This window comes from Ursus americanus, chromosome 32 (assembly GCF_024610735.1).
Source record: "Ursus americanus isolate L20-20 chromosome 32, mUrsAme1.1.p, whole genome shotgun sequence".
In the NCBI taxonomy this organism is placed as follows: domain Eukaryota; kingdom Metazoa; phylum Chordata; class Mammalia; order Carnivora; family Ursidae; genus Ursus; species Ursus americanus.
In genome coordinates, this window is record NC_142158.1 from 31,749,974 (window position 1) to 31,770,351 (window position 20,378).

A 20,378-nucleotide genomic window follows, 5' to 3' on the forward strand; every position below is an offset into this window, starting at 1 on the left:
ATGTGGTATATATATCTATATGCAATAGAATATTCCTCAGCCACCAAAAAGAATGAAATCTTGCCATTTGCAATGATGTGGATGGAACTAAAGGGTATTATGCTAAATGAAGTAAGTCAGAGAAAGACAAATACCATATGATTTCACTCATATGTGGAATTTAAGAAACAAAACATGAACTTGGGGGAGGGGAAGGAAAAATAAAATAAGATGAAAACAGAGAGAGGGGCGCCTGGGTGGCTCAGTCGTTGGGCGTCTGTTTTCGGCTCAGGGCGTGATCCCAGCATTCTGGGATCGAGCCCCACGTCAGGCTCTTCCGCTGGGAGCCTGCCTCTTCCTCTCCCACTCCCCCTGCTTGTGTTCCCTCTCTCGCTGGCTGTCTCTCTCTCTGTCGAATGAATAAATAAAATCTTAAAAAAAAAAAAAGATGAAAACAGAGAGGGAGGCAAACCATCAGAGGCTCTAATTGAGAGAACAAACTGAGGGGCGCCTGGGTGGCACCATCGGTTCAGGGCCCGACTCTTGATTTTGGTTTAGGTCATGATCTCAGGGTTGTGAGATCAAGCCCAGCGTCAGGCTCTGAGCTCAGTAGGGAGTCTGCTGGAGATTCTCTCCCTCTCTCTCTGCCCCCCCCCCATGGGTGCTCTCTCTCTCTCTAAAATAAATAAATAAATCTTTTTAAAAAAGAGAATAAACTCTGGGTTGCTGGAGGGGAGGTGGGGGGTATGGGCTAAATGGGTGATGGGCATTAAAGAGGGCACTTGTTGTGATGCGAACTGGGTGTTATATGTAAGTCATGAATCACTAAATTCTACTCCTGAAACCAGTATCACACTATATGTTAACCAACTAGAATTTAAATAAAAATTTGAAAAAATTAAAAAAAAGAACGAAATACTTTACATGCATGTTCTGATTATCTATTCATAAATTAGCCACCCCAAGACTTAGTGGCTTAAAGCTACAATCATTTATTTGCCTCTGATTCTGCAAGTTGGTCAAGAACTACTTTTCGAATGTTGGATGATTCTCTGCTGTATGTGGCATGGCTTTGTTCTCGAACCCTAGTGGTCTGAGTTAGGTATCTCCCACTGGGGCTTTTCCGAGACTTCACACTGGCTACTTGTCTCCCATGGATGTTTCTAGTACCAGGGGATACACTGGCTCGTATGTCCCACGTGCTTGTCCTATCGCACGGACCTGTTACAGAACCCTCGTTTGTTCTGGACTCCACTCAAACATGGCAGCTCCCCATGGCATCCAGTCAATTGGCCGGAGCAGTAATCTATAGCCTCCCAAGTCCAAACAGGCTCACCAGTGCCATGCCTCTTTTTAGGGAGAGCATGTCCACAGTACAAGGACTTGTCCTTCCCCCTAGAGGGAATGTCCCAGTTCATTTGACCACTTAAAACGTAACATACCAGGTCTCTGAATTTTTGTAGGACATGTGAACACGACCCATTTTTTTTATCCCCTTTCCTGAAATGGATTGGAAAGAATGCACTGGCCATATTATTAGCTTCTTACAGTCAGAGGCCGTGTAGACTATTCTAGCAAAGACACCGTGTCTGAGATAATATCTGCAGTTAGGGCGATGGCGTGGATAGCCGTCCATAGCCCTGCTTCATTCGCAGTTTGGGGTGGACTGAATGGTGACCTGACGGGGACCACTTTGCATACTTCTAGGTCTTTGAGAGTGACCCTAATCTCTGCAGTTCTACCCGCTATGTGGGATTGCTTCTGATTTACGGTCCTGACTAGTAGGATAATTTTAGAGACTTCCACTCCGTCCTTCTTTCCGTAATGGCTCTTACTCACAGATAAAAGAACCAATCAGCGAGGGTTCTGCCAACTGCTAAATATAGCAGCCCCAATTTGCAATCAGGGGCCAAGAGAGAACCACAGAGTCGGTGGCCAGGCCCACTGGACTCTGAGATGCGCCTGGCCAGGACTCTGTTATCACCCAGCCTCGCATGTCCCCCTCCTCTAAAAGGAGGCTATGACGGCGTTTTGGGTCCCCCGGTACTGGTCTAAGCTCAGACTCTGTATCAAATAGACCTCAAAAGAGCTTTTCCATGCTGGACAGCTATTCTGGTAAACAGCCAGAGGGCACTCTGAAGGGAAGAACTGAGGAAATATGTATTTAGTACACTTACAGTGACCTTCTGGATCTTTTTCTTTAATCAGTGCGTCTGGGTCTGAGAACCAGCTCAAACCTGGCAACTGGGAGAGACGTTGTGATTTTCTATTGTGGTAGCCGACAGCAGCTTCTGCTCATGCTCCCCTCCCCCCCACCCCCCGGTCTGTTGTGTTCAGTAAAGCAAGGTCCCATTAAATGCTCCTCTCTCACCCCGGGAACGCCCCTGCCACAGGGCTCTCGTTACCCCTCAGGCCCTGTGTCTACACTGCCTCTGATGATTACGTGGCTCTATGTGGCCTCTGCCCCTCCTGAATCTTAGCGTGTCCTTTGACAATGGCCCTGGCATTCCAAGACAGCATCTCCCAGCCAGCACGGAGCTCCTCTCACTGGTGTGTCCTTTGTTGCTTTGAGAAGGGAGGGTCTTCTGGGCCCTCCTGGGGGGATGACAGTCAGCTGGGGGGTCCTCGAGCAGTAAATCCATTCTATCTTGCCCACCTTCTACCCGCTCCGTACTCTCTTCCAGGGCGTTCCAGCATCGCAGCCTCACTGACAGCAGGCCGTCACTCTGCCTGAGCTTTAAGGGCCAGCCAACTCCACAGTGTGTTAGGACCAGCTCCAGGGGGCCTTGCCAGAATGTTGAATCCTGAGTTGAGCCAGATTGGCCTCCATACAAGCTCTCTTTATCCAGCCCGTATTCCTCATCTCTCCCAGCCCCGGCCCATAGCCTGGAGATCTCCCCTGTGTGTTTCCCTGGCCCTAAGATACTTACCTATTAGCCAGACTGTAGCTTTTCTTAGCAAGTGATTTCCTCCAGTGATAGAGCCTGTGCTTTCCTGGTTGAGCAATGCTGAGACCTGACTCTAATTATTCATCCAGAGAAGGGGGAGCAAACCACAGCTCTGTGAACCCACTGCCTGTTTTGTATAAAGTTTTATGGGAAAGCAGACATGCCCGTTTGCTAACCTGTTGTCTGTGGCCGGTTTTGCGCTATTATTTTAAGGCGTGCCAAAGCTGAACTGAGTGGTTGCGACAGAGGCCATGGGGCCCACAGACCTAAAATATTTACCCTCCTGTCCTTGAAGAAAACATTTGCTGCCTCTGGTCTAGAAGCCATGAGGGGAGGTCGAAGGGATCTTGGGGGAGATAAACATCACCCCAGGGGAGTCCTTTGTGTGGGCTGCAGGGAGAGGGAGAGCATCCCCGCTAGCAAGGGAGGGGGTGCTTCTGCAGGCCTGGAGGGCTCGGGGGGCTGTGGGGTGCAGGTTCCTGAGGGCATCCGTCCACATATCTCTATTCCAGGCCTCAGGGCACGCCCCTCTCCGCTTTGCCTGCTGGCTGGGGTCGTCCTGTAGCTCCATCACTTTTATGATGAAATCCTGGAGCTGATTATCCACATGGCCTGCGGGGGGGCCACAGAGATGAGGGCCATTTAGAATGCCCTTATGCGGGGCGCCTGGGTGGCTCTGTCGGTTGACTGACTTCAGCTCAGGTCATGATCCTGGGAGCCTCGGATCGAGCCCCACGTCAGGCTCCCTGCTCAGCGGTGAGTCTGCTTCTCTCTCTCCCTCTGCCCTTCCACCCTGCTCGTGCGCGCTCTCGCTCGCTCGCTCCCCCTCTCAAATAAATAAATAAAATCTTAAAAAAAAAAAAAGAATGTTCTGCTGGGGTTCTCCCATCTCACGCAACGCGCTCTAAGTTGAGGCGGTCACTCCCTTCCTTCAAGACCTCTAGGGCAGTCACCAAAGCCAAGCGCACACTCCTCGCCGTGACCACCGCCTCCCGGCTTTCCGGCGTTAGACCTACCGCCGAAGCGAGTGTTGCCCTGGAGTTCCACCCGTTCCCACCCCAATCCACCTCACACAGATCAGTGTCCGTCCTCACGTGGCCACAGCCCCTCACGGCTTGTCACCGCCCCGCGCACCGCCAGCCGGACGGTCCCCTTGTCATCGCCCTGGCGAGGGATCCGTCATCAGAAGCCCATCCTGTTTTCTGTCATTTCTGGTACCAACCATCTTAGAGTTGCTTTCTGCCCTCCAAAGGAACCGGAGACAAGGATGCGTGTGCAGGTGGGTGATCTGGGAGGAGGTCCCTGGAAGCACGAGGAGGAGAGAAAAGAATGTGAGAGCAAGGGAAGGAAAAAGCCCTGAAGGTGCTGGTGAGCCGGTTCTGCTGTGTGCAGCGGGGACTGGACCCGCCAGGGAGGTCGGAGGAGCCATGTGGACTGTGCTGGAGACTTGTCCCTCGGGGTCCTTGCCTAGGTAGCTTCCTCTGGGGGCAAGCCTGGGTGGCCCTCACGGGTGCGGCAGGCTCCCGTGATGCCGGAGAAAACTGGAAGGATGTGAGCAGCTGTATTACCGGCCAGAACCAAAGCTTCAGGTGAACACAGATGTGGGCCCGGGGGGGGGGGAGGGGGCGGGGGGAGTACGGGGGGCGCACCTGCAGCGGCTTCTGGAACTTCCCTTCCGCCAGCTTCATGCCCAGAGGAGCCCATTGGCAAAAATCACTGCAGCTTTACCCTCTCCCACCAGCCCCCAGAAATGTGAGCTCCACGAGGGGAGGCCTTTGCCTGTTTTGTTTGGGGCTGTACCCCAGCACCTGGAAGTGCCCGACGCAGAGCAGGTGGTCAGTAACTATCTGTTGAACGAATGAGTTATTTATTCCCTGTGGCTCGAATTTCCTGCCTGATCCCAGCATTCGTCTCTCAAACGCCACCCTGGCTCCCACCCTCCACCCCGCCCCAGCCCGTGCCCGCTCCCAGGTCGCCGCCCCTCATCGCTTGACCATCAGTCTGGCTTATGAAGAGGGCCATCCGCTAACTGGCAGGCTGGGCAAGTTGGAGATTCTCTAACTCGGTCTCCTTCTTTCAACAGCCACAAAAATAACAACGGCCACCACGGATGATATCTGCCTAACGCGGTTTCCAAATGCTTTCCGCAGTTTGCAGCGTTTAATCCTGACAACAAAACTGCGAGGGGGGCACTGCTGTCGCCTGTGTTTTCCAGGTGAGACACTGAGGCAATAAGCCCTCAAGTCACTCGCCCCAAGGCCACAGCTCTAGGAATCGGTGGGGAGCCAGGGTATTCACGCTGATGACCCAGGTCACATCGCCTGCTCCCTAAGCCAGAAAGGGGAAGTAGCTGGGGCAGGGCTGCGACCATGGTGACTTCTTTGCCGAGGCGTGTGGGCACCTGTCTCCCCTCCTCCGTCTCTGAAGTAACTCAGGTTTTCTCAATCATACAGAAATGCGCTATAGAAACGCAACCTTGCACCAAGCTCCTGGCCCCGGTTCCCTGCGCGGAACTGCCAGCTGGCCACATTCCTTCTAGAGCTAGTCTGGAGCCAGCAGCTGGAGGCAGGGGAGCCCCAGGTCTCAACACCGCACCTCAGGACAGAGAGTATTTCGCTTCAGGGTTTCCTGACCTGTGAAGTGAATTCAAGCATCTTTTGGGAATTGCAAAACCGTGAGCGTGAAACTTTCCCATTCATGACGCAGTCTCACTGCCTCGGATCCTCGTCATTCACTCAGTTCTTGTAAAATGTAGTTTCTGAGCTCAGTGTTTTTAAGGCCAGCCACACTGTATTTTAAAATTAGCTCCACTGTTTCCAAAAAGGCCTGGATCTAACGTTTTCCTCGGCACTTGGCTGCGGCCTCCGGCCAGCTGGCTCCCGGGCAGCTTCTTGCCTCGGGCTGCTGTGGAGGGCGGCCAGGCTGAGCTCTGACCACTCGGGCTCCACCCCAGGCAGGGACGCCCCCTGCTTTCTCCGTGCCCCTTTTACATCAAGGGTTGGGAGGCAGGTCGTGGGGATGGGGGACAAATGAACTGAGGATGCTTTGAGATCCTGGGGCCTCCAACCTCACTCTGTTTCCCAGGGAAGTGGAGAGAGCCCCTCACTGCAGAGAAAAAGGTCTGGGATTTGTTGCAGTTGCCCCATCCAACAGCAAACACTGTTGGCCTTACTTTCAAAATATACCCAGAGTCCTCTCGCCAGCACCTCCACCGCTGCCCTCCTGGTCCGAACCATCTCTTCTTGTCTGAATTCTCCTAACAGCCTCCTCACTGGTCTCCCTGCTTCTGCCCTCGCCTAGTACAGTCTATTCTCCACAATGAAGGATCATGTCACCCTCCACGTGGCTTCCACCTCACACTAAGAACCCAGGTCTTCACGTGGCCTATAGGTCCTCCTGTCTGTTACCTCTGACCTCACCTTCTCTACTCTTCCCTCTTCCCCCCATTACCTGCTCCAGCTACACAGGTCTCCTCACTGTTCCTCAGGAACACAAAGCATGTTCCTGCCTCAGGGCCTTTGCACTCACTGTTTCCTCTTCCTGAACACTCTTCTTTTAGATCTTCTTCCTCATAAGTTCTCTTCCAATATCTGCTCCTCAGACAGGCCTCCCCCAGGCACCCCATCTAAAGTATGCTTCCCATCAATTTATCCTTTCACCTTGCTTTACTTTGCTTCATAGCACGTACTGCTACCAGACATCATATGACATATTTTTTTTCCCTCAGCTTTGTATCCTCAGTGCCTAGCACAGTGTCTGGCACATATCAGGTGCTTAATAAATATTTTTGAATAAAAAAAATCAATGCCTTATTTAGTTCGATAAAGCTACAGAAACTCTCTGAATATCAATTTCCTCAGCTGTGAAAATGAGGTAAAAAGGATGGTTCGTTGGGAGAATATATGTTAATTCAGAAATTAAATTTATTAAACTTCAAAACTGTTTGTTTTGAAATAATTTCAGACACGCGGAAAAGTTGCAAAAATAGTAAAATAATTCCCATATACCCTTCACCAATAGTGCCTACATGTGAACGATTTCCCACATCGTTCTCTCTCCGGATACGTACAAATTATTCTTAAATTTACTTTTGAGCGGATAACGTATAAAGGTGGTACAAAATAAACAGTGGAACATAACTTCTTCTCCGTCCCACTTCTCCCCAGCCCAGCTGCTACCAGTTTCTTGTATATTCTGTCAGAAGTATTTGGTGCATTTACGGCCATATATGAAAGCACGTGTATTTATAGAGCATAAATTTCATCCACACATTTTTTTTTCCTTATGCAAAGCATACTGGACTCGCTGTTCTGCACCTTGCCTTTTTTTTTTTAAGATTTTATTTATTTATTTGAGAGAAAGAACGAGTGGGGGGAGGGGCAGAGGGAAAGAATCTCAGGCAGACTCCCCGCCAAGCCCGGAGCCCAATACGACCAAATCCCATGACCCATGAGATCGTGACCTGCCCCAAAACCAAGAGTCTTGACACTTAACCGACGGAGCCAGCCAGGAGCCCCTGCACCTCGCCTTTTTTTTATTCAACAGTATATTTGAAAGGCTTCACACCAGTCCACCTGTGTCTTTCTTCTCATTTTCTTCACAGCCTCATGGTAGGTCCTGTATGGACTTACGTGAGCTTCTCTAACCAGGTCCCCACTGATGGAAATTTCGGTTGTTTCCAGTCCTTCGCCGCCGCAGACAATGCTGTAATGATATCCTGTTATATCGTCGTTTTGGGCTTCACCTGTAGGACGAATGACTAAAAGTGAAATTGCTGAGTAAACAGCTCTTTCCTTTTCGACGTTGACAGCTATCACCACATTGCTTTTCAGGAAAGCTGTACCAGTTTACGTTCTTACACACAACATGTGAAAATGTTTGCCCACATCTTTTACAATGTTGCATGCTATCAATAATTCTTCGTTTTGACAGTTGGAGAACTTAAAATATCACACTGTAGTTTTCTTTTTTATTTCTTTTATTATAAGTGAAGATATTTTTCACATGTTGAAAAGCCATTGATATTTTTTTCCGTGAACTGCCTATTTATATTGTGCCAATTTCTCTAACGCGTTGTCGCTTCTTCATTGAGCTATAAGAACTCATGATCTATGGAGGAAATGAGCTTGTTTCCTGGGACATGTGAATTTTTTTCACAGTTTATTTGCCTTTTGACTTGTCAATGGTGACACTTTTTTTTTTTGCCATTCATTTATTCATTTTTCATTTATTTTTTATTTTTAAAGATGTACTTACTTATTAGAGAGGGGGGGGAGAGAACAGTGGGAGGGGCAGAGTAGAAGGAGAGAATCCCAAGCAGACTCTGCACCGAGCACAGAGCCGGACGTGAGGCTCGATCCCACGACCATGAGATCACAACCTGAGCGGAAACCAAGAGTTGAAGGCTTACCCAACCACACCCCCCAGGCACAGGTGTTTACTCATTATTCAAAAACTTCTATATAGTCAAATGGGTCCATCTTTTATGGCTTTTAATGCTTTGTGATAAGCCTGGAATGGCTTACCTGCTCCAAGATTATTTTAAAAATTATCCCATGATTTCTTTGTGCGTGTGTGCGTGTGTGTGTGTGTGACTGATTTACTTACTTTGAGAGAGAGAGAGAGAGAGAGAGAGAGAGAAGGAGAGAGTGGGGGAGGCGCAGAGGGAGAGGGAACGAGAGAGCATCTCCAGCAGACTCCTCACTGAGTGTGAAGCCGGACCCAGGGCTCAATCTCACCACTCTGAGATCACGACCTGTGCCGAAACTGAGTGGCAACTCCACCAGCTGAGCCACCCAGCCACTCCTATCCCGTGATTTCTTTCTTTTTTTTTTTTTAAGATTGATTGATTTCTTTTTAGAGAGAGAGAGAGAGAAAGAGAGAGAGAGAACATGTATGTGAGCAGGGAAGGGGGAGGGGCAGAGGGAGAAAGAGAAAGAGAAAAGCAGACTCCTTGCTGAGCGGGCAGCCCGATGCAGGTCTCAATCAAATGAGCGGAAAATCAAGTTTATCTCCCCGAGCCACCCATTCACCCCTATCGCATGACTTCTTACAGCATTTGTTCAAACATACACATGAGTAGAGAGACTAGAATGAGCCAACAGTAACCTTACCAACTTTAACAGTAATAAGAACAGGGCCAGGGCCTTATTTCATGTGTGCTGCACCTGTTTCATCCCCTCACCATTACCGTGAAACAAATCCGAAACATACTCATCTATAGGAACTCATGATCTATGGAGGAAATGAGCTTGTTTCCTGGGACATGTGAATTTTTTTCACAGTTTATTTGCCTTTTGACTTGTCAATGGTGGCACTTTTTTTTTTTTTTGCCATTCAGTCATTTACTTTTCATTTATTTTTTATTTTTAAAGGTTTTTAATGCTTAAACTTTTTTTTAAAAGATTTTATTTATTTATTTGACAGAGAGAGAGATAGCCAGCAAGAGAGGGAATTCAAGCAGGGGGAGTGGGAGAGGAAGAAGCAGGCTCCCAGCCTGATGCAGGGAGCCTGATGTGGGGCTAGACCCCAGAACGCCGGGATCACGCCCTGAGCCTAAGGCAGACGCTTAACGACTGAGCCACCCAGGCGCCCCTTAATGCTTAAACTTCTGATCCATCTGGAATTATTTTATTTTATTGTTTTTTAAGACTTTATTTCCTTATTTAATTTTTTAAAAAAGATTTTATTTATTTATCTGACAGAGAGAGAGAACGCACACAAGCAGGGACAGTGGCAGAAGGAGAAGGAGAAGCAGGCTGCCCGCCGAGCAGAGAGTCCTACGTGGGGCTCAAACCCAGGATCCTGGGATTAAGACCTGAGCCAAAGGCAGAAGCTCACCTGACTGAGCCACCCAGGTGCCCCACCTTATCTAATTTAAAAATATTTTCCTAGGGGCGCCTGGGTGGCTCAGTCGTTAAGCGTCTGCCTTCGGCTCAGGGCGTGATCCCAGAGTCCTGGGATCGAGCCCCACATCAGGCTCCTCCGCTGGGAGCCTGCTTCTTCCTCTCCTACTCCCCCTGCTGTGTTCCCTCTCTTGCTGGCTGTCTCTCTCTGTCAAATAAATAAATAAAATCTTTAAAAAAAATATTTTCCTAAAATTTTTATTTATTTATTTATTTTAGAGAGAAAGTGTGCACACGAATGGGGTGGGAGGCAGAGGGAGAGAGAGAGAATCCCAAGCAACCCCCAAGCTCAGCATGGAGCCCAACCCGAGGCTGGATCTCACAACCCTGAGATCATGACCTGAGCCAAAATCAAGAGTCGGACACTTAACCAACTGTGCCACCCAGGCGCTCAAGATTTTATTTATTCTTAAGCAATCGCTGCACACCATGAGGGGCTCAAATTCACAGCCCTGAGACCAAGAGTTGCACGTTTCTCCGACTGAGCTGGCTGGGCCCATCTGGAATTATTTTCAAGTTAGAGCTCCAGCTTTGCTTTTGCAGATAGCTAGCTCATTCTTCAGATGATTTATTGAAGAAACTGTCTTTTATCCACTGATGTGAAATGCCGCTTTTAACATCCATTACATTCGCCTTATGTACTTAGTCTCTGCCTGTCAGTTCTGTGCCATTGAGTCTTGCCTGTATGCTCACGCACGGATACCGCACTCTCCTGATGGTTGTCGCTCTACAGTATATTTTGGTATTAACTTAGACTATTCTCTCAAAGATGATTTGGATGCAGGCCTCTCCTGATTTTCCTCACCGTCTGAGGGTGAGGACCTGAGGGAAGGCACAGTGCGCAGTTACCCCAGGAGGGTCCGTACACCCAGCTTTAGCCATAACCGTGCCCATCGACACTCTGGCTGGGATAAGGCATCGCATCATGCCGGCAACCAGTCTCGGGTCCGAGTTCTGGCTTTGCCACTGAGAGCTGAGTGACCTGGACCAGCCCATCTTGTCCTTCAGAGCCTGTGCCTAGAAGGATCTCCCTCCCATTTCCAGCAGTCTCTAGTTCTAAGAGGCTAGGGCGAGGGGCCTGGGGAGGACCAGGCGAGATTATGAAAGCACAGCCAGTGCTCGCTTCTACAGGAAGTCCCATAGATAACACAGGAGATTGGCTTGCTGGGGAACGGAAAGGGAGATTAAGCAAGAGACAAGACTGTTAACAGTTCCAGAGCTCGTGGGCTCCTGGGGGCAGCGGTTGCCTCACCACCAGGTCCAGGAGGCCAGGACTGTGTGCACGACTGGGAGCCTTTGAGAGGTGGGAGCCACCTGGAGTTGCAACGCTTCTTTACTTTGGAGGGGGTGAGGATGGGAGAAGGAGCAGTCTGGGTCCCCATCTGGCTCCTAGGACAAGGGTGCCAAGGTCTGAGCCCTCTTTTCTCGAGTGTTTGGAGCTCCCTGCAAGGTCTAATGAGGGCGCTTGGGGAGGGGACTGGGATAGATTGCCTACCTTAAATGGCCGTGTGACCTTGGGCAAGTCACCTGGCTTCTCAGAGCCGTGGTTTCTGTATCGAGTTGGTGAGGGGAAGAGAGAGGGTAACTAGACTAGAGCAGGGCACAGGGTGTCTCTCAGAGCCACCTCTTAGACAGTTTGGGTTCAGTGACCGTCCCCATTACGTGCAGTTATTGACGTAAGTGGAGGGAGGAGCAGACCCCGTTCCCTCCCCCTTTGGTGAGAGAATGAAGGAATTGGGGGAAACCCTAGGATAGCTGTCCCCTACCCCGTTTTTCTTAGGTGGCTCTCCACTGCCTGACCCAAAGCCCGTGGTACGTGCTCCCCTGACCCGATCCCACAGGGGGGAGCGGATTCCCATAGTCGCCGGGAGTAGGATCCCTTTGCTCTCAAGTTTGACTTCCAACTTTGTATGATGTCTTGGGCGAGGAATGTGGGGAGATGCGGGAGTGCTGAGGGCGTGGGTGTGTGTTCCTGTCACGAGAGGCTTCTGACCGTTAAGGGCGTGAGGTCGCCATGATCCAGGGAGGGGACTGTGCCAGAGGATGGAGGGGTGTCCCTGTGGGCTGACTCCGAGGGGTGTCGTTTTGAGTGACTCTGAGTGGGCGGGGACCTTTGTACACGGAACGAGCTGTGCGGAATGTCCTGTCAGGCCCGCGGGGAGTGGCCGTGGTGGGAGCGGGTTGAGGAGGGAGTGTGTGTGTGTGTGTGTGTTGTGTGTGAGTGTATGAGCACCCATGAACACGCACATGAGGAGTGACTGAGGATGTCCCCACTATCTCTGGGTAGTCATGCTTGGCCATGAAAGGGGTGCAGGTTATTTTTAGGGTTTGCCATAAGGCCGTGAAGGGGTGGTTCGCCATCCCCGACTTATAGTGTTTGTACTATGAGGCAGTGCTGGTGGTAGGGCGCCTGCTGCTTTTCCGCCCCAGGCTCCTAACAGGCAGGGGTGCCTCTGAGTGGCCCTCCTGGGCAAGAAGGACTGACTGCTGAGGCTGTGGCAGGGTGGGTGCTGGTGAGGTGTCCAGAAGGTCCTCCTTCCCTTCCTTCCTTCCTTCCTTCCTTCCTTCCTTCCTTCCTTCCTTCCTTCCTCCTTTCTTTTCGAGAGAGAGAGAGAGAGAGAGAGAGAGCGAGCGCGCACACACAAGCAGGGGAGGGGCGGGGGGGGAGGGGTAGAGAGAGAGAATGTCAAGCAAACCCGCTGAGCACAGAGCCTGCCGCGGGGCTCGATCTCACGACCCCAAGATCCTGAGCTGAGCCGAAACCAAGAGTCGGTTGAGCCACCCAGATGCCCCAGAAGGTGCTGCTTTCTTATAAAATGCCAGGGGACCGTTGGAAGTGGGCTGTGGAGGTGCGGCCTGAAAGACATGTCCAGAACATCCCGTATCCTGGGATACGGCCGCGGGGAATGTACTCAGGATTCTAATTTCCTTTACTTGTGGGAGCCTGCAGACTCGGTGATGTGGCTCCCATATCATTATAAACTCTCCCCCCAGGGCTTCAGTTCTCGAAGCTTCTGTGCTGAGAATCTTATCTTGCTGCTTCCTATATGTTATCTCCACCAGAAGTGCACGTGCAACTTGAGTTTCCAAGTCTTTTTCTTTTATTTTTCTTTAAGATTTTATTTATTTATTTGACACAGAGAGGGAGAGTGTCAAGCAGGGGGAGGAGCAGAGGGAGAGGGAGAAGCAGACTCCCCGCTGAGTGGGGATCCTGATGGGGGGCTCGATCCCAGGACCCTGAGATCATGACTTGAGCCGAAGGCAGACACTTCACCAACTGAGCCCCCCGGGCGCCCCGAGTTTCCAAGTCTTACACCAACAAGCAAAGCCGGCCCACACCGCCCTGCTCCACACAGGGGCCTTCGGCCACCAAGGAGGGACCTTTCCAGGAAGTGGTCTTGGGGGTCCTGTGCCGGTGCCGCTGCTGGCGGCATGGCTTGGGCAGGCGTCTGCACCTCAGAGCCCCCTTGGTCTCCTCACAGGTGCAGGGGGAGGAAATCGTATCTGCACGGTGCTCCGTTTTGTGGAGGCTCCAGTGGAATTTCATCCTCCCACCCCCACTGCCCATGTCGTCACCACTATCGTCAATGCCACCTTTACCCAGCAGCCACTGTGTGCTGGCCATAGCTGTGAGTGCTTCGTGTGTATTACACAGTCAACAAGTATTTGCTGAACACCAACTGTATGCAGGGCACTGTTTTAGGTATTTGGTCATTAGACTAGAGCAGTAAACGAAAAGAGTATACTTTCAACTCACATGAAGCTCACATTTCAATACAAGGAGGTGGAAAATTTACAAGCTAAATGGATAAAACACTCTATCCCGAGAACATGACAAGTGCTAAGAGAAAGCAAAGCCGGAAAGGGAGGCAGGCCGTGCTGGGAACGGGAGGTGGTATTTCAACTTGAATCATCGGGTCCCGTCCTCACGCAACCCTGTGGGGTAGATATCAGCCCCACGTTCCAGTAAGGAAGCTGAGACGCGGGAACATTAAGTGACTTGCCCAAGGTCGCACAGCTCGCAAGCGGCAGGCCTGGGGGAGGCCGAGGTCTGTCTGACTCCAGAGCACTGTGACGGGAAGTCACCTCCTCTCTTGGGCCACCTTTTCCACATCTGTGAATCAAGACGGTGGGATAAATGGCTAGGAGGAAGGTGCGCCTCTTCCTAATTCACCTAATGGAACCAGCGCCTCGTGGCAGGACGGCTCGCCGCTGTGCATTCAGCTGGTGCTCAGTAAATGCTTGTCACTCAAGGGCACGTAGATCTTGGGAACGGTTTGGGCAGAAGAACGTCTTCTTGGCAAAGGTATGCCGTACTGCCAACTGTTCTTTGAGGGGAAAAAGCCCTGATTTGTAGCGTTTGCTGGCTCACGTGGTATAAATCCTCCCACGGCAGCTGACCCCTAAGCCACTGGGCTAGGACAAAGTGTGCACATGTGGCTTTTGCAAGCCCCTCAGATCTGGCTCTGCAGTTTTCTTTTCTTGTTTCTTTTCTTTTCAAGATTTTATTTATTTATTTGAGAGAGAGAGCATGAGCGGGGGGCAGGCGGCAGAGGGAGAAGCAGGGTCCCCGATGAGCAGGGAGCCTGACTCGGGGCTTGATCCCAGGACCCTGAAATCATGACCTGAGCCACGGGCAGACGCTTCACCGACTGAGCCACCGAGGTGCCCCTGGCTTTGCAGTTTTCATCTACGACCTTGAAACTGCATCGGAAACAGACGTGGAAGACAACAAGTCAGCGAGATGGAGAGAAACAGATGGAGAGAGAAAACACACAGGAAGAAAGAGAGAGAGAGACTGGCCGAGAGAGAGACTCGACTTCACTTTAAAGTTTGGGGGTCTCCGCAGGCTGAGGAATTGCTTTATTCAAGTCCTCTGCAGCCTGAGCCAGAGAACACACCCGAAGGGAGGCGGGGCCAGTGGTGCCAGAGCCCTGGAAGAAGCCCACCATCCCCGCACTTGGCCTGTCTGTGACCTCTCACCCCAGCGGAGAAAGCCCAGAGGGGTCTTCTTGTTCTGCTGCCTCCTGCTGCACGTGTTCCTATGTGCACGCTGCTCATGCTTCTGAATCCTACCTGCCTTCTTCGGGGCTTGACTCCAGTCCCGCGGCCGCCAGGAAGCTGCCTGTCCGCATACCCATCAGGCCCCTCCCACCCCATACAGTTGTAGGTGCCCCACGCTTAGCCCCCCCAGGGCAGGCCCAGACAGGTCCCCTTCCAGACTCCAGCCTCCCATTGTTCTGTCCTTAGGGGTCTCACCTAGACACATCCTTATCCATCAGAATCCTTATTGATTGACTGACCTAAGACTTCCCGTGAGAGTTGGGAGGACCCCAACTCATGAACTGGACAACCCTTACAAGAGCACCTACTGTGTGCTAAGGAGCGGGGAGCAATGTGGACCAAGGTGCACGGTGACATCCACAGGGGGAGCCCAGAGCATCATGAGGCCACAGCCTAGGGGGCACTGAACCCTGCTTGAAGCATGGGGATGGCTGCAGGGAAGGCTTCTGGGAGGAGGCAGCCTCTAAGGTGAGGGAGGAAGAGGCATCAGCTAGGTGGGGGATAAGAAAGTCGGGGAAGTGGGGGCAAAGGGAGCAAGGTGGGAGAGGATCTGACATTCCAAGAATGGAAGTGGTTCAGCAGGCATGATGGACCGTGAGGGTGTGGGAGGGAGGGGGGTGGGGCAGGGTCCACACGGCACAAGGCCTCAAGGGCTACTGATTCCCCAGTGTGTGTGTCCAAGGAGCAGTGAGATGGTGTTGAGAAGAAAAAATTGGAGGTCAGGTGAGACAGAGGAAGGAGGCCACGGTGGAGAGGTCCCCCAAGGTGAGATGCGAGGGAATGAGCTGGAGGAGTAGCAAGAGAGACAGCTCAGACAGCGAGACCCTGCACAAGCCTGTGTCCCCACCCTCTACTCAAAACAGAACCGATCTGGCGTGGGGCTCTTTTATATAACGGCCAGAGAAGACTTTTGATGAGCAAAGATCTAAAAGAGCTGAGGGCACATGGATAGCTTGGGGGAAAAGCATTCCAGGTGGAAGGAACAGAAAGGGCAAAGGCCTCACGCTGGAGGCCAGGAGGTGGGGGAGGGTCACGAGATCCGAGAGGCCAGCTGGGGTCCATCAGCTTCATCAGCTGTGATGTGTTTTCTCCAGGCGCCCGGGAGGGTTTTCAGCAGAGAGACTGTGTGCAGCAGCCGGTACCACCTCACCACTCCTCTGTCCCCAGGCCAAAGCAGCATGGAGAGTGGACAGAGAGGGCCCCGGAAAGGCCGCAGGCTGGGCTCCAGCCGCCGGCGGCAGATGCAAGAACCAGCCGATGGCCAGGATGCCCCCATGGCCCCAGAGCCAGAGTCCTTGTCCTCCCCAGTGGCCGCAGAGCTGCAGCGCTTCTTCCAGGACTGTGGTGCCAAGGAGAGGGGCTTTGTCACCCGCGAGGACCTGGCGGTGAGTCCAAGTCCCTAGCTCATGCCCTGAATCCCTTTTCTGTAGCCTCCTGAGACTTGCTTCCCATAAAGCAGGGCAGGCCTGCTCTTTCCCTTTCTCCCATCCAAAACTTGCTCTCAGAGAGGACCTCTCATGCACCGTTGGTGGGAATGGAAATTGGTGCAGCCGCTGTGGCAAACAGCATGGAGGTCCCTCAAAAAACTTGAAATAGAACTACCATACAATCCAGTAATTCCACTACTGGGTATTTACCCAAAGAAAACAAAAACACGAATTCAGAAAGATATATGCAGCCCTGTGCTCGGTGCTGTGTTATTTACAGCAGCCAAGATATGGAAGCAACCTAGTGCCCATCGATATATGAATGAATGAGGCAGATGTGGCATATACAGACGGTGGACTATCACTCAGTCACAAAAAAGAACGAGATCCTCTCATTTGTGACAACACGGGTGGACCTAGAGGGTATTATGCTATGTGAACTAAGTCAGACAGAGAAAGACAATTCTGCGTGACTTCACTTAGCAGCAGAATCAAAAAACAAAACAAATGAACAAACCAAAGGCAGAAACAGACCCATAAATTTGGAGAACAAACTGGTGGTTGCCAGAGGGGACGTGAGTGGAAGGACAGGCAAAATGGGTGAAAGGAAGTGGGAGATACGGACTTCCGGTTATGGAATGAGTAAGTCGTGGGGATGAAAGGAGCAGTACAAGGAATATAGTCAAGGGTATCGTACTGGTGTTGTACGGTGGTAGCCACGCTTGTGAGCACAACGTAACGTGTAGACTTGTCAAATCACTATGTCGTACACCTGGAACTAATGTAACATTGTGTGTCAACTATTCTTCAATTAAAAATTAATTAATTAGGTGCACCTGGGTGGCTTAGTTGGCTAAACATCCGACTCTTGGTTTCAGCTCAGGTCATGACCTCAGGGTTGTGAGATTGAGCCCCACACTGGGCTCTGTGCTGAGCATGGAGCCTGCTTAAGATTCTTTCTCCCTCTCTCTGCCCACCCCCCCACCATTCTCTCTCCCTTTCTATTTTTTTTTTAAGATTTTATTTATTTATTTATTTGAGAGAGAGAGAGACAGCCAGCGAGAGAGGGAACACAAGCAGGGGGAGTGGGAGAGGAAGAAGCAGGCTCCCAGCAGAGGAGCCTGATGTGGGGCTCGATCCCATAACGCCGGGATCACGCCCTGAGCCGAAGGCAGACGCTTAACGACTGAGCCACCCAGGTGCCCCGTCTCTCTCCCTTTCTAAAAAAAACCCCAATTAATTAATCAAACAAAATATGAAGATCAGTAGGCAAAAAGCATAGTTTACATGCCAGGTGTTTGTATGCAAAGAAACGTTCTCTGCGTTAAATGACAAGCATACATATTTTCTGAGGTAAAGAAATAAATACAATAAAATTTGCACTCAGAAAAGGTGAGGAATTTGTTTATATGAACGTGTAAATGGATGATAAGGCATTGTGTGTCCACTCTTTCCGAAACATTTGCATTTTAACAAAGGAAAGGATTTCAAGCCAAAGAAGGAACTTGCAAGTGATACAGTTCTAGGCCCATTGAGCAGGGAAGTTTATCCCGGGGAGCAGTCAGAGTCCCGGAGACCAAACCATGTCAATGACAAGAAATGTCAGTGACACATAAGACCAGCCCCGGTTGTGAGGCCCAATAAGGAGTCTTGGGCTCTGGCCCAGACCGACACTGACCAATTTTCTTTGGTTTTTCCTCATTCTCAGCAAAGGGGTGTGTGGGGGTTGTTGGGGTCTCCCTGGGCCTACTATCTCCTCCGGATACTGCTCCATGCTCCGGACTTTGTCCGGCCCCCATCAAAATGGACATTTCCTGCGGTCGGTCCTCAGGGCCACAATAAGGTACCAATGGCCGATGTTGAAACAGAATTTTCAGGGGTGCCTGACTGGCTCAGTCAGTGGAACATGTGACTCTTGATCTCAGGGGTTGTGAGTTCAAGTCCCACGTTGGGCATAGAGATTACTTAAAAATAAATAAATAAAAAAGAATGACTTTCTCAGAGGGGCCTTCACCAACTCCCTCAATATATGTGTGTGTGTATATATATAATATATCCCTCAATATACATATTTTATGTATATGTATATATAATTTTCATTTTTTAAAGATTTTATTTATTGTCAAAGAGAGAGAGCACAAGCAGGGGGAGTGGCAGGCAGAGGAAGAAGCAGACTCCCTCCTGAGCAAGGAGGCTAACGCAGAACTCGATCCCAGGACCCAGAGATCATGACTCGGGCTGAAGGCAGACACTTAACCGACTGAGCCACCCAGGCTTCCCTATATATAATTTTCAAAAGGGTAAAAAAGTAAATATAAAATCAGGTACATATAAAATCAACACTTATCAAAGGTCTTATCTAATTAATTATTATTACTAATTAATGAAGGAACCAGTAAGATGTTACAACTGGCTCAAAAGCGTGTGAGAAGCTAGGATACAGTACTTAAAGGCAATCTGACAGGAGAGTGTTAGGATAAGATTGCTGAGTTCAATTTTTAAAATGGCTGATGTCCAACAGGCCATAAATCTTTGGGGTTATCTGTTGTACTAGACAAAAATTATTTTCATCTCTTCCGGGCAAAAATCTGCAAGTTAATAAGTAACTTCAGCAAGTCTGGGACTTTTAATTAAAGATAAACAATGAGATGGACTGAGTGCATTCCTCTAGTCTAGACAATGCTTGAAAGGACACGCTCTTTACCTTTTGGCCCGGTTTCTAAGTTTCCAATTATTCAGATAATTTTCTGTGATGGTAAATAATCTCCCAAGTTTATTCCTGACATAAAAAAGCCTATTCTCTACCCACGTATTTCCACTGGCATAGCAAGGGTGTGAAAGAAACGTGGGCATCCCTGGGCTTGTAAATCTAGACTTCGAAAGCATGAAGCCATCTTAGCTTCCGTCAGGAAGTTTTCATACAGAATCTTAGACTTCAAACCTCTGTTACTTGCTCTTCTCCCTAGAGTGAATGCCTGCCCCAGTTCACCTGTACTGGAACAATGCCTGGGATGTGGGACTTCCAGTGGTAAAACTGGGAACATCTGAGGCAGACTGGGTCAAGCTGGCCACCCTATTTCTATCCTCAGGCCAGGAAACTAAACCCGACTCTCTTCACCAGCTTTCACCTGCAGCCCCTATAAATGCAAGGAGTTTCCTTTCTTCTGGAGGTCCCAATTTTTCTAAGGTCCCTCTCCGGCCCCGAAGTGGCCTTATCAACTGGTTCCAGGCCAGGTTGCCGGGAGGGTTTTGCAGACGTGGGCTCCATGGCTGTTCCTTACAGTAGCCTTGTCACATCTGATTAAGTGAAAATCATTCTCCAACACGACATTCTGGTTACACAACTGATTCATCCAGCTATATCCCAGCAAAAAAGGAGGACAGAATCTTACTGAATCTGTGTCAATCACTATGTCGCCATGGAAAGTAAGGAGGTTCAGTAAAAGTGTCAGTTTCTGAATCCAGAGGGGGTCACTGAGACTCAGATAACATTTAAAATGTTTAACTTCAGTTTACAAAAGTAGTAATCCACTAAACTGAAGGTTAGACAGGGCTCAAGAAGACAGGGAAAACACTCCCTCATAGATCCATAAAGATAGAATAAAAAATAGCACCAATTATATTCCCGACAAATAACCACAACTCCATTCCCATTCATTCAGTTTTATGCCATTATTTCCCATTCTGCTAGATCTTGAGTGAGCTGGCTGCTTCTGGACTCAAGAGTCCTAGAAATTGTCAGTCGGCCAGCTTGGCTGAAGGTCCTCCAATGTCAGCTCGGAAACCTTGTATCCAAGTGAAGTATCAGGAGCTGTACAACCTGGTACGGTCCTTTCCCACAGGGCGTTGGGTCTGTCCTTTGTGGCCTGCAGCTTTTAACCAAGACTTCAGGCCAGGGTAGGAAAGCAGGAACATTTTTGGTAATGAGACTGAAAAGCTCCGGTTATTTATTACCTAACTAATAACATCAGAGCGGAAGAGAGTAAAGTTCTCTGTTGGGCTACAGCACATAATTATTTCATAGATTTTTTTTTTGAAGATTTTATGTATTTATT

General features: G+C 50.0%; 1 protein-coding gene across 3 annotated transcripts in view; it reads left to right on the plus strand.

Annotated features, from left to right (window-relative positions):
* Positions 1-11,034: 11,034 nt before the first annotated feature.
* RAB44 (RAB44, member RAS oncogene family) overlaps positions 11,035-20,378 on the plus strand; it is a 36,746-nt gene continuing 27,402 nt past the window's right edge. The window contains exons 1-2 of one of the 3 annotated variants that reach the window (XM_045777830.2): positions 11,035-11,135; positions 16,064-16,281. In XM_045777830.2, the coding sequence (XP_045633786.2) occupies positions 16,075-16,281 (207 nt within the window). In that variant the 5' untranslated portion in view covers positions 11,035-11,135; positions 16,064-16,074. Of the gene's footprint in view, positions 11,136-15,990; positions 16,282-20,378 lie in introns of those variants that run through there. The other 2 variants (XM_045777829.2, XM_087858184.1) reach the window with 2 other exon arrangements.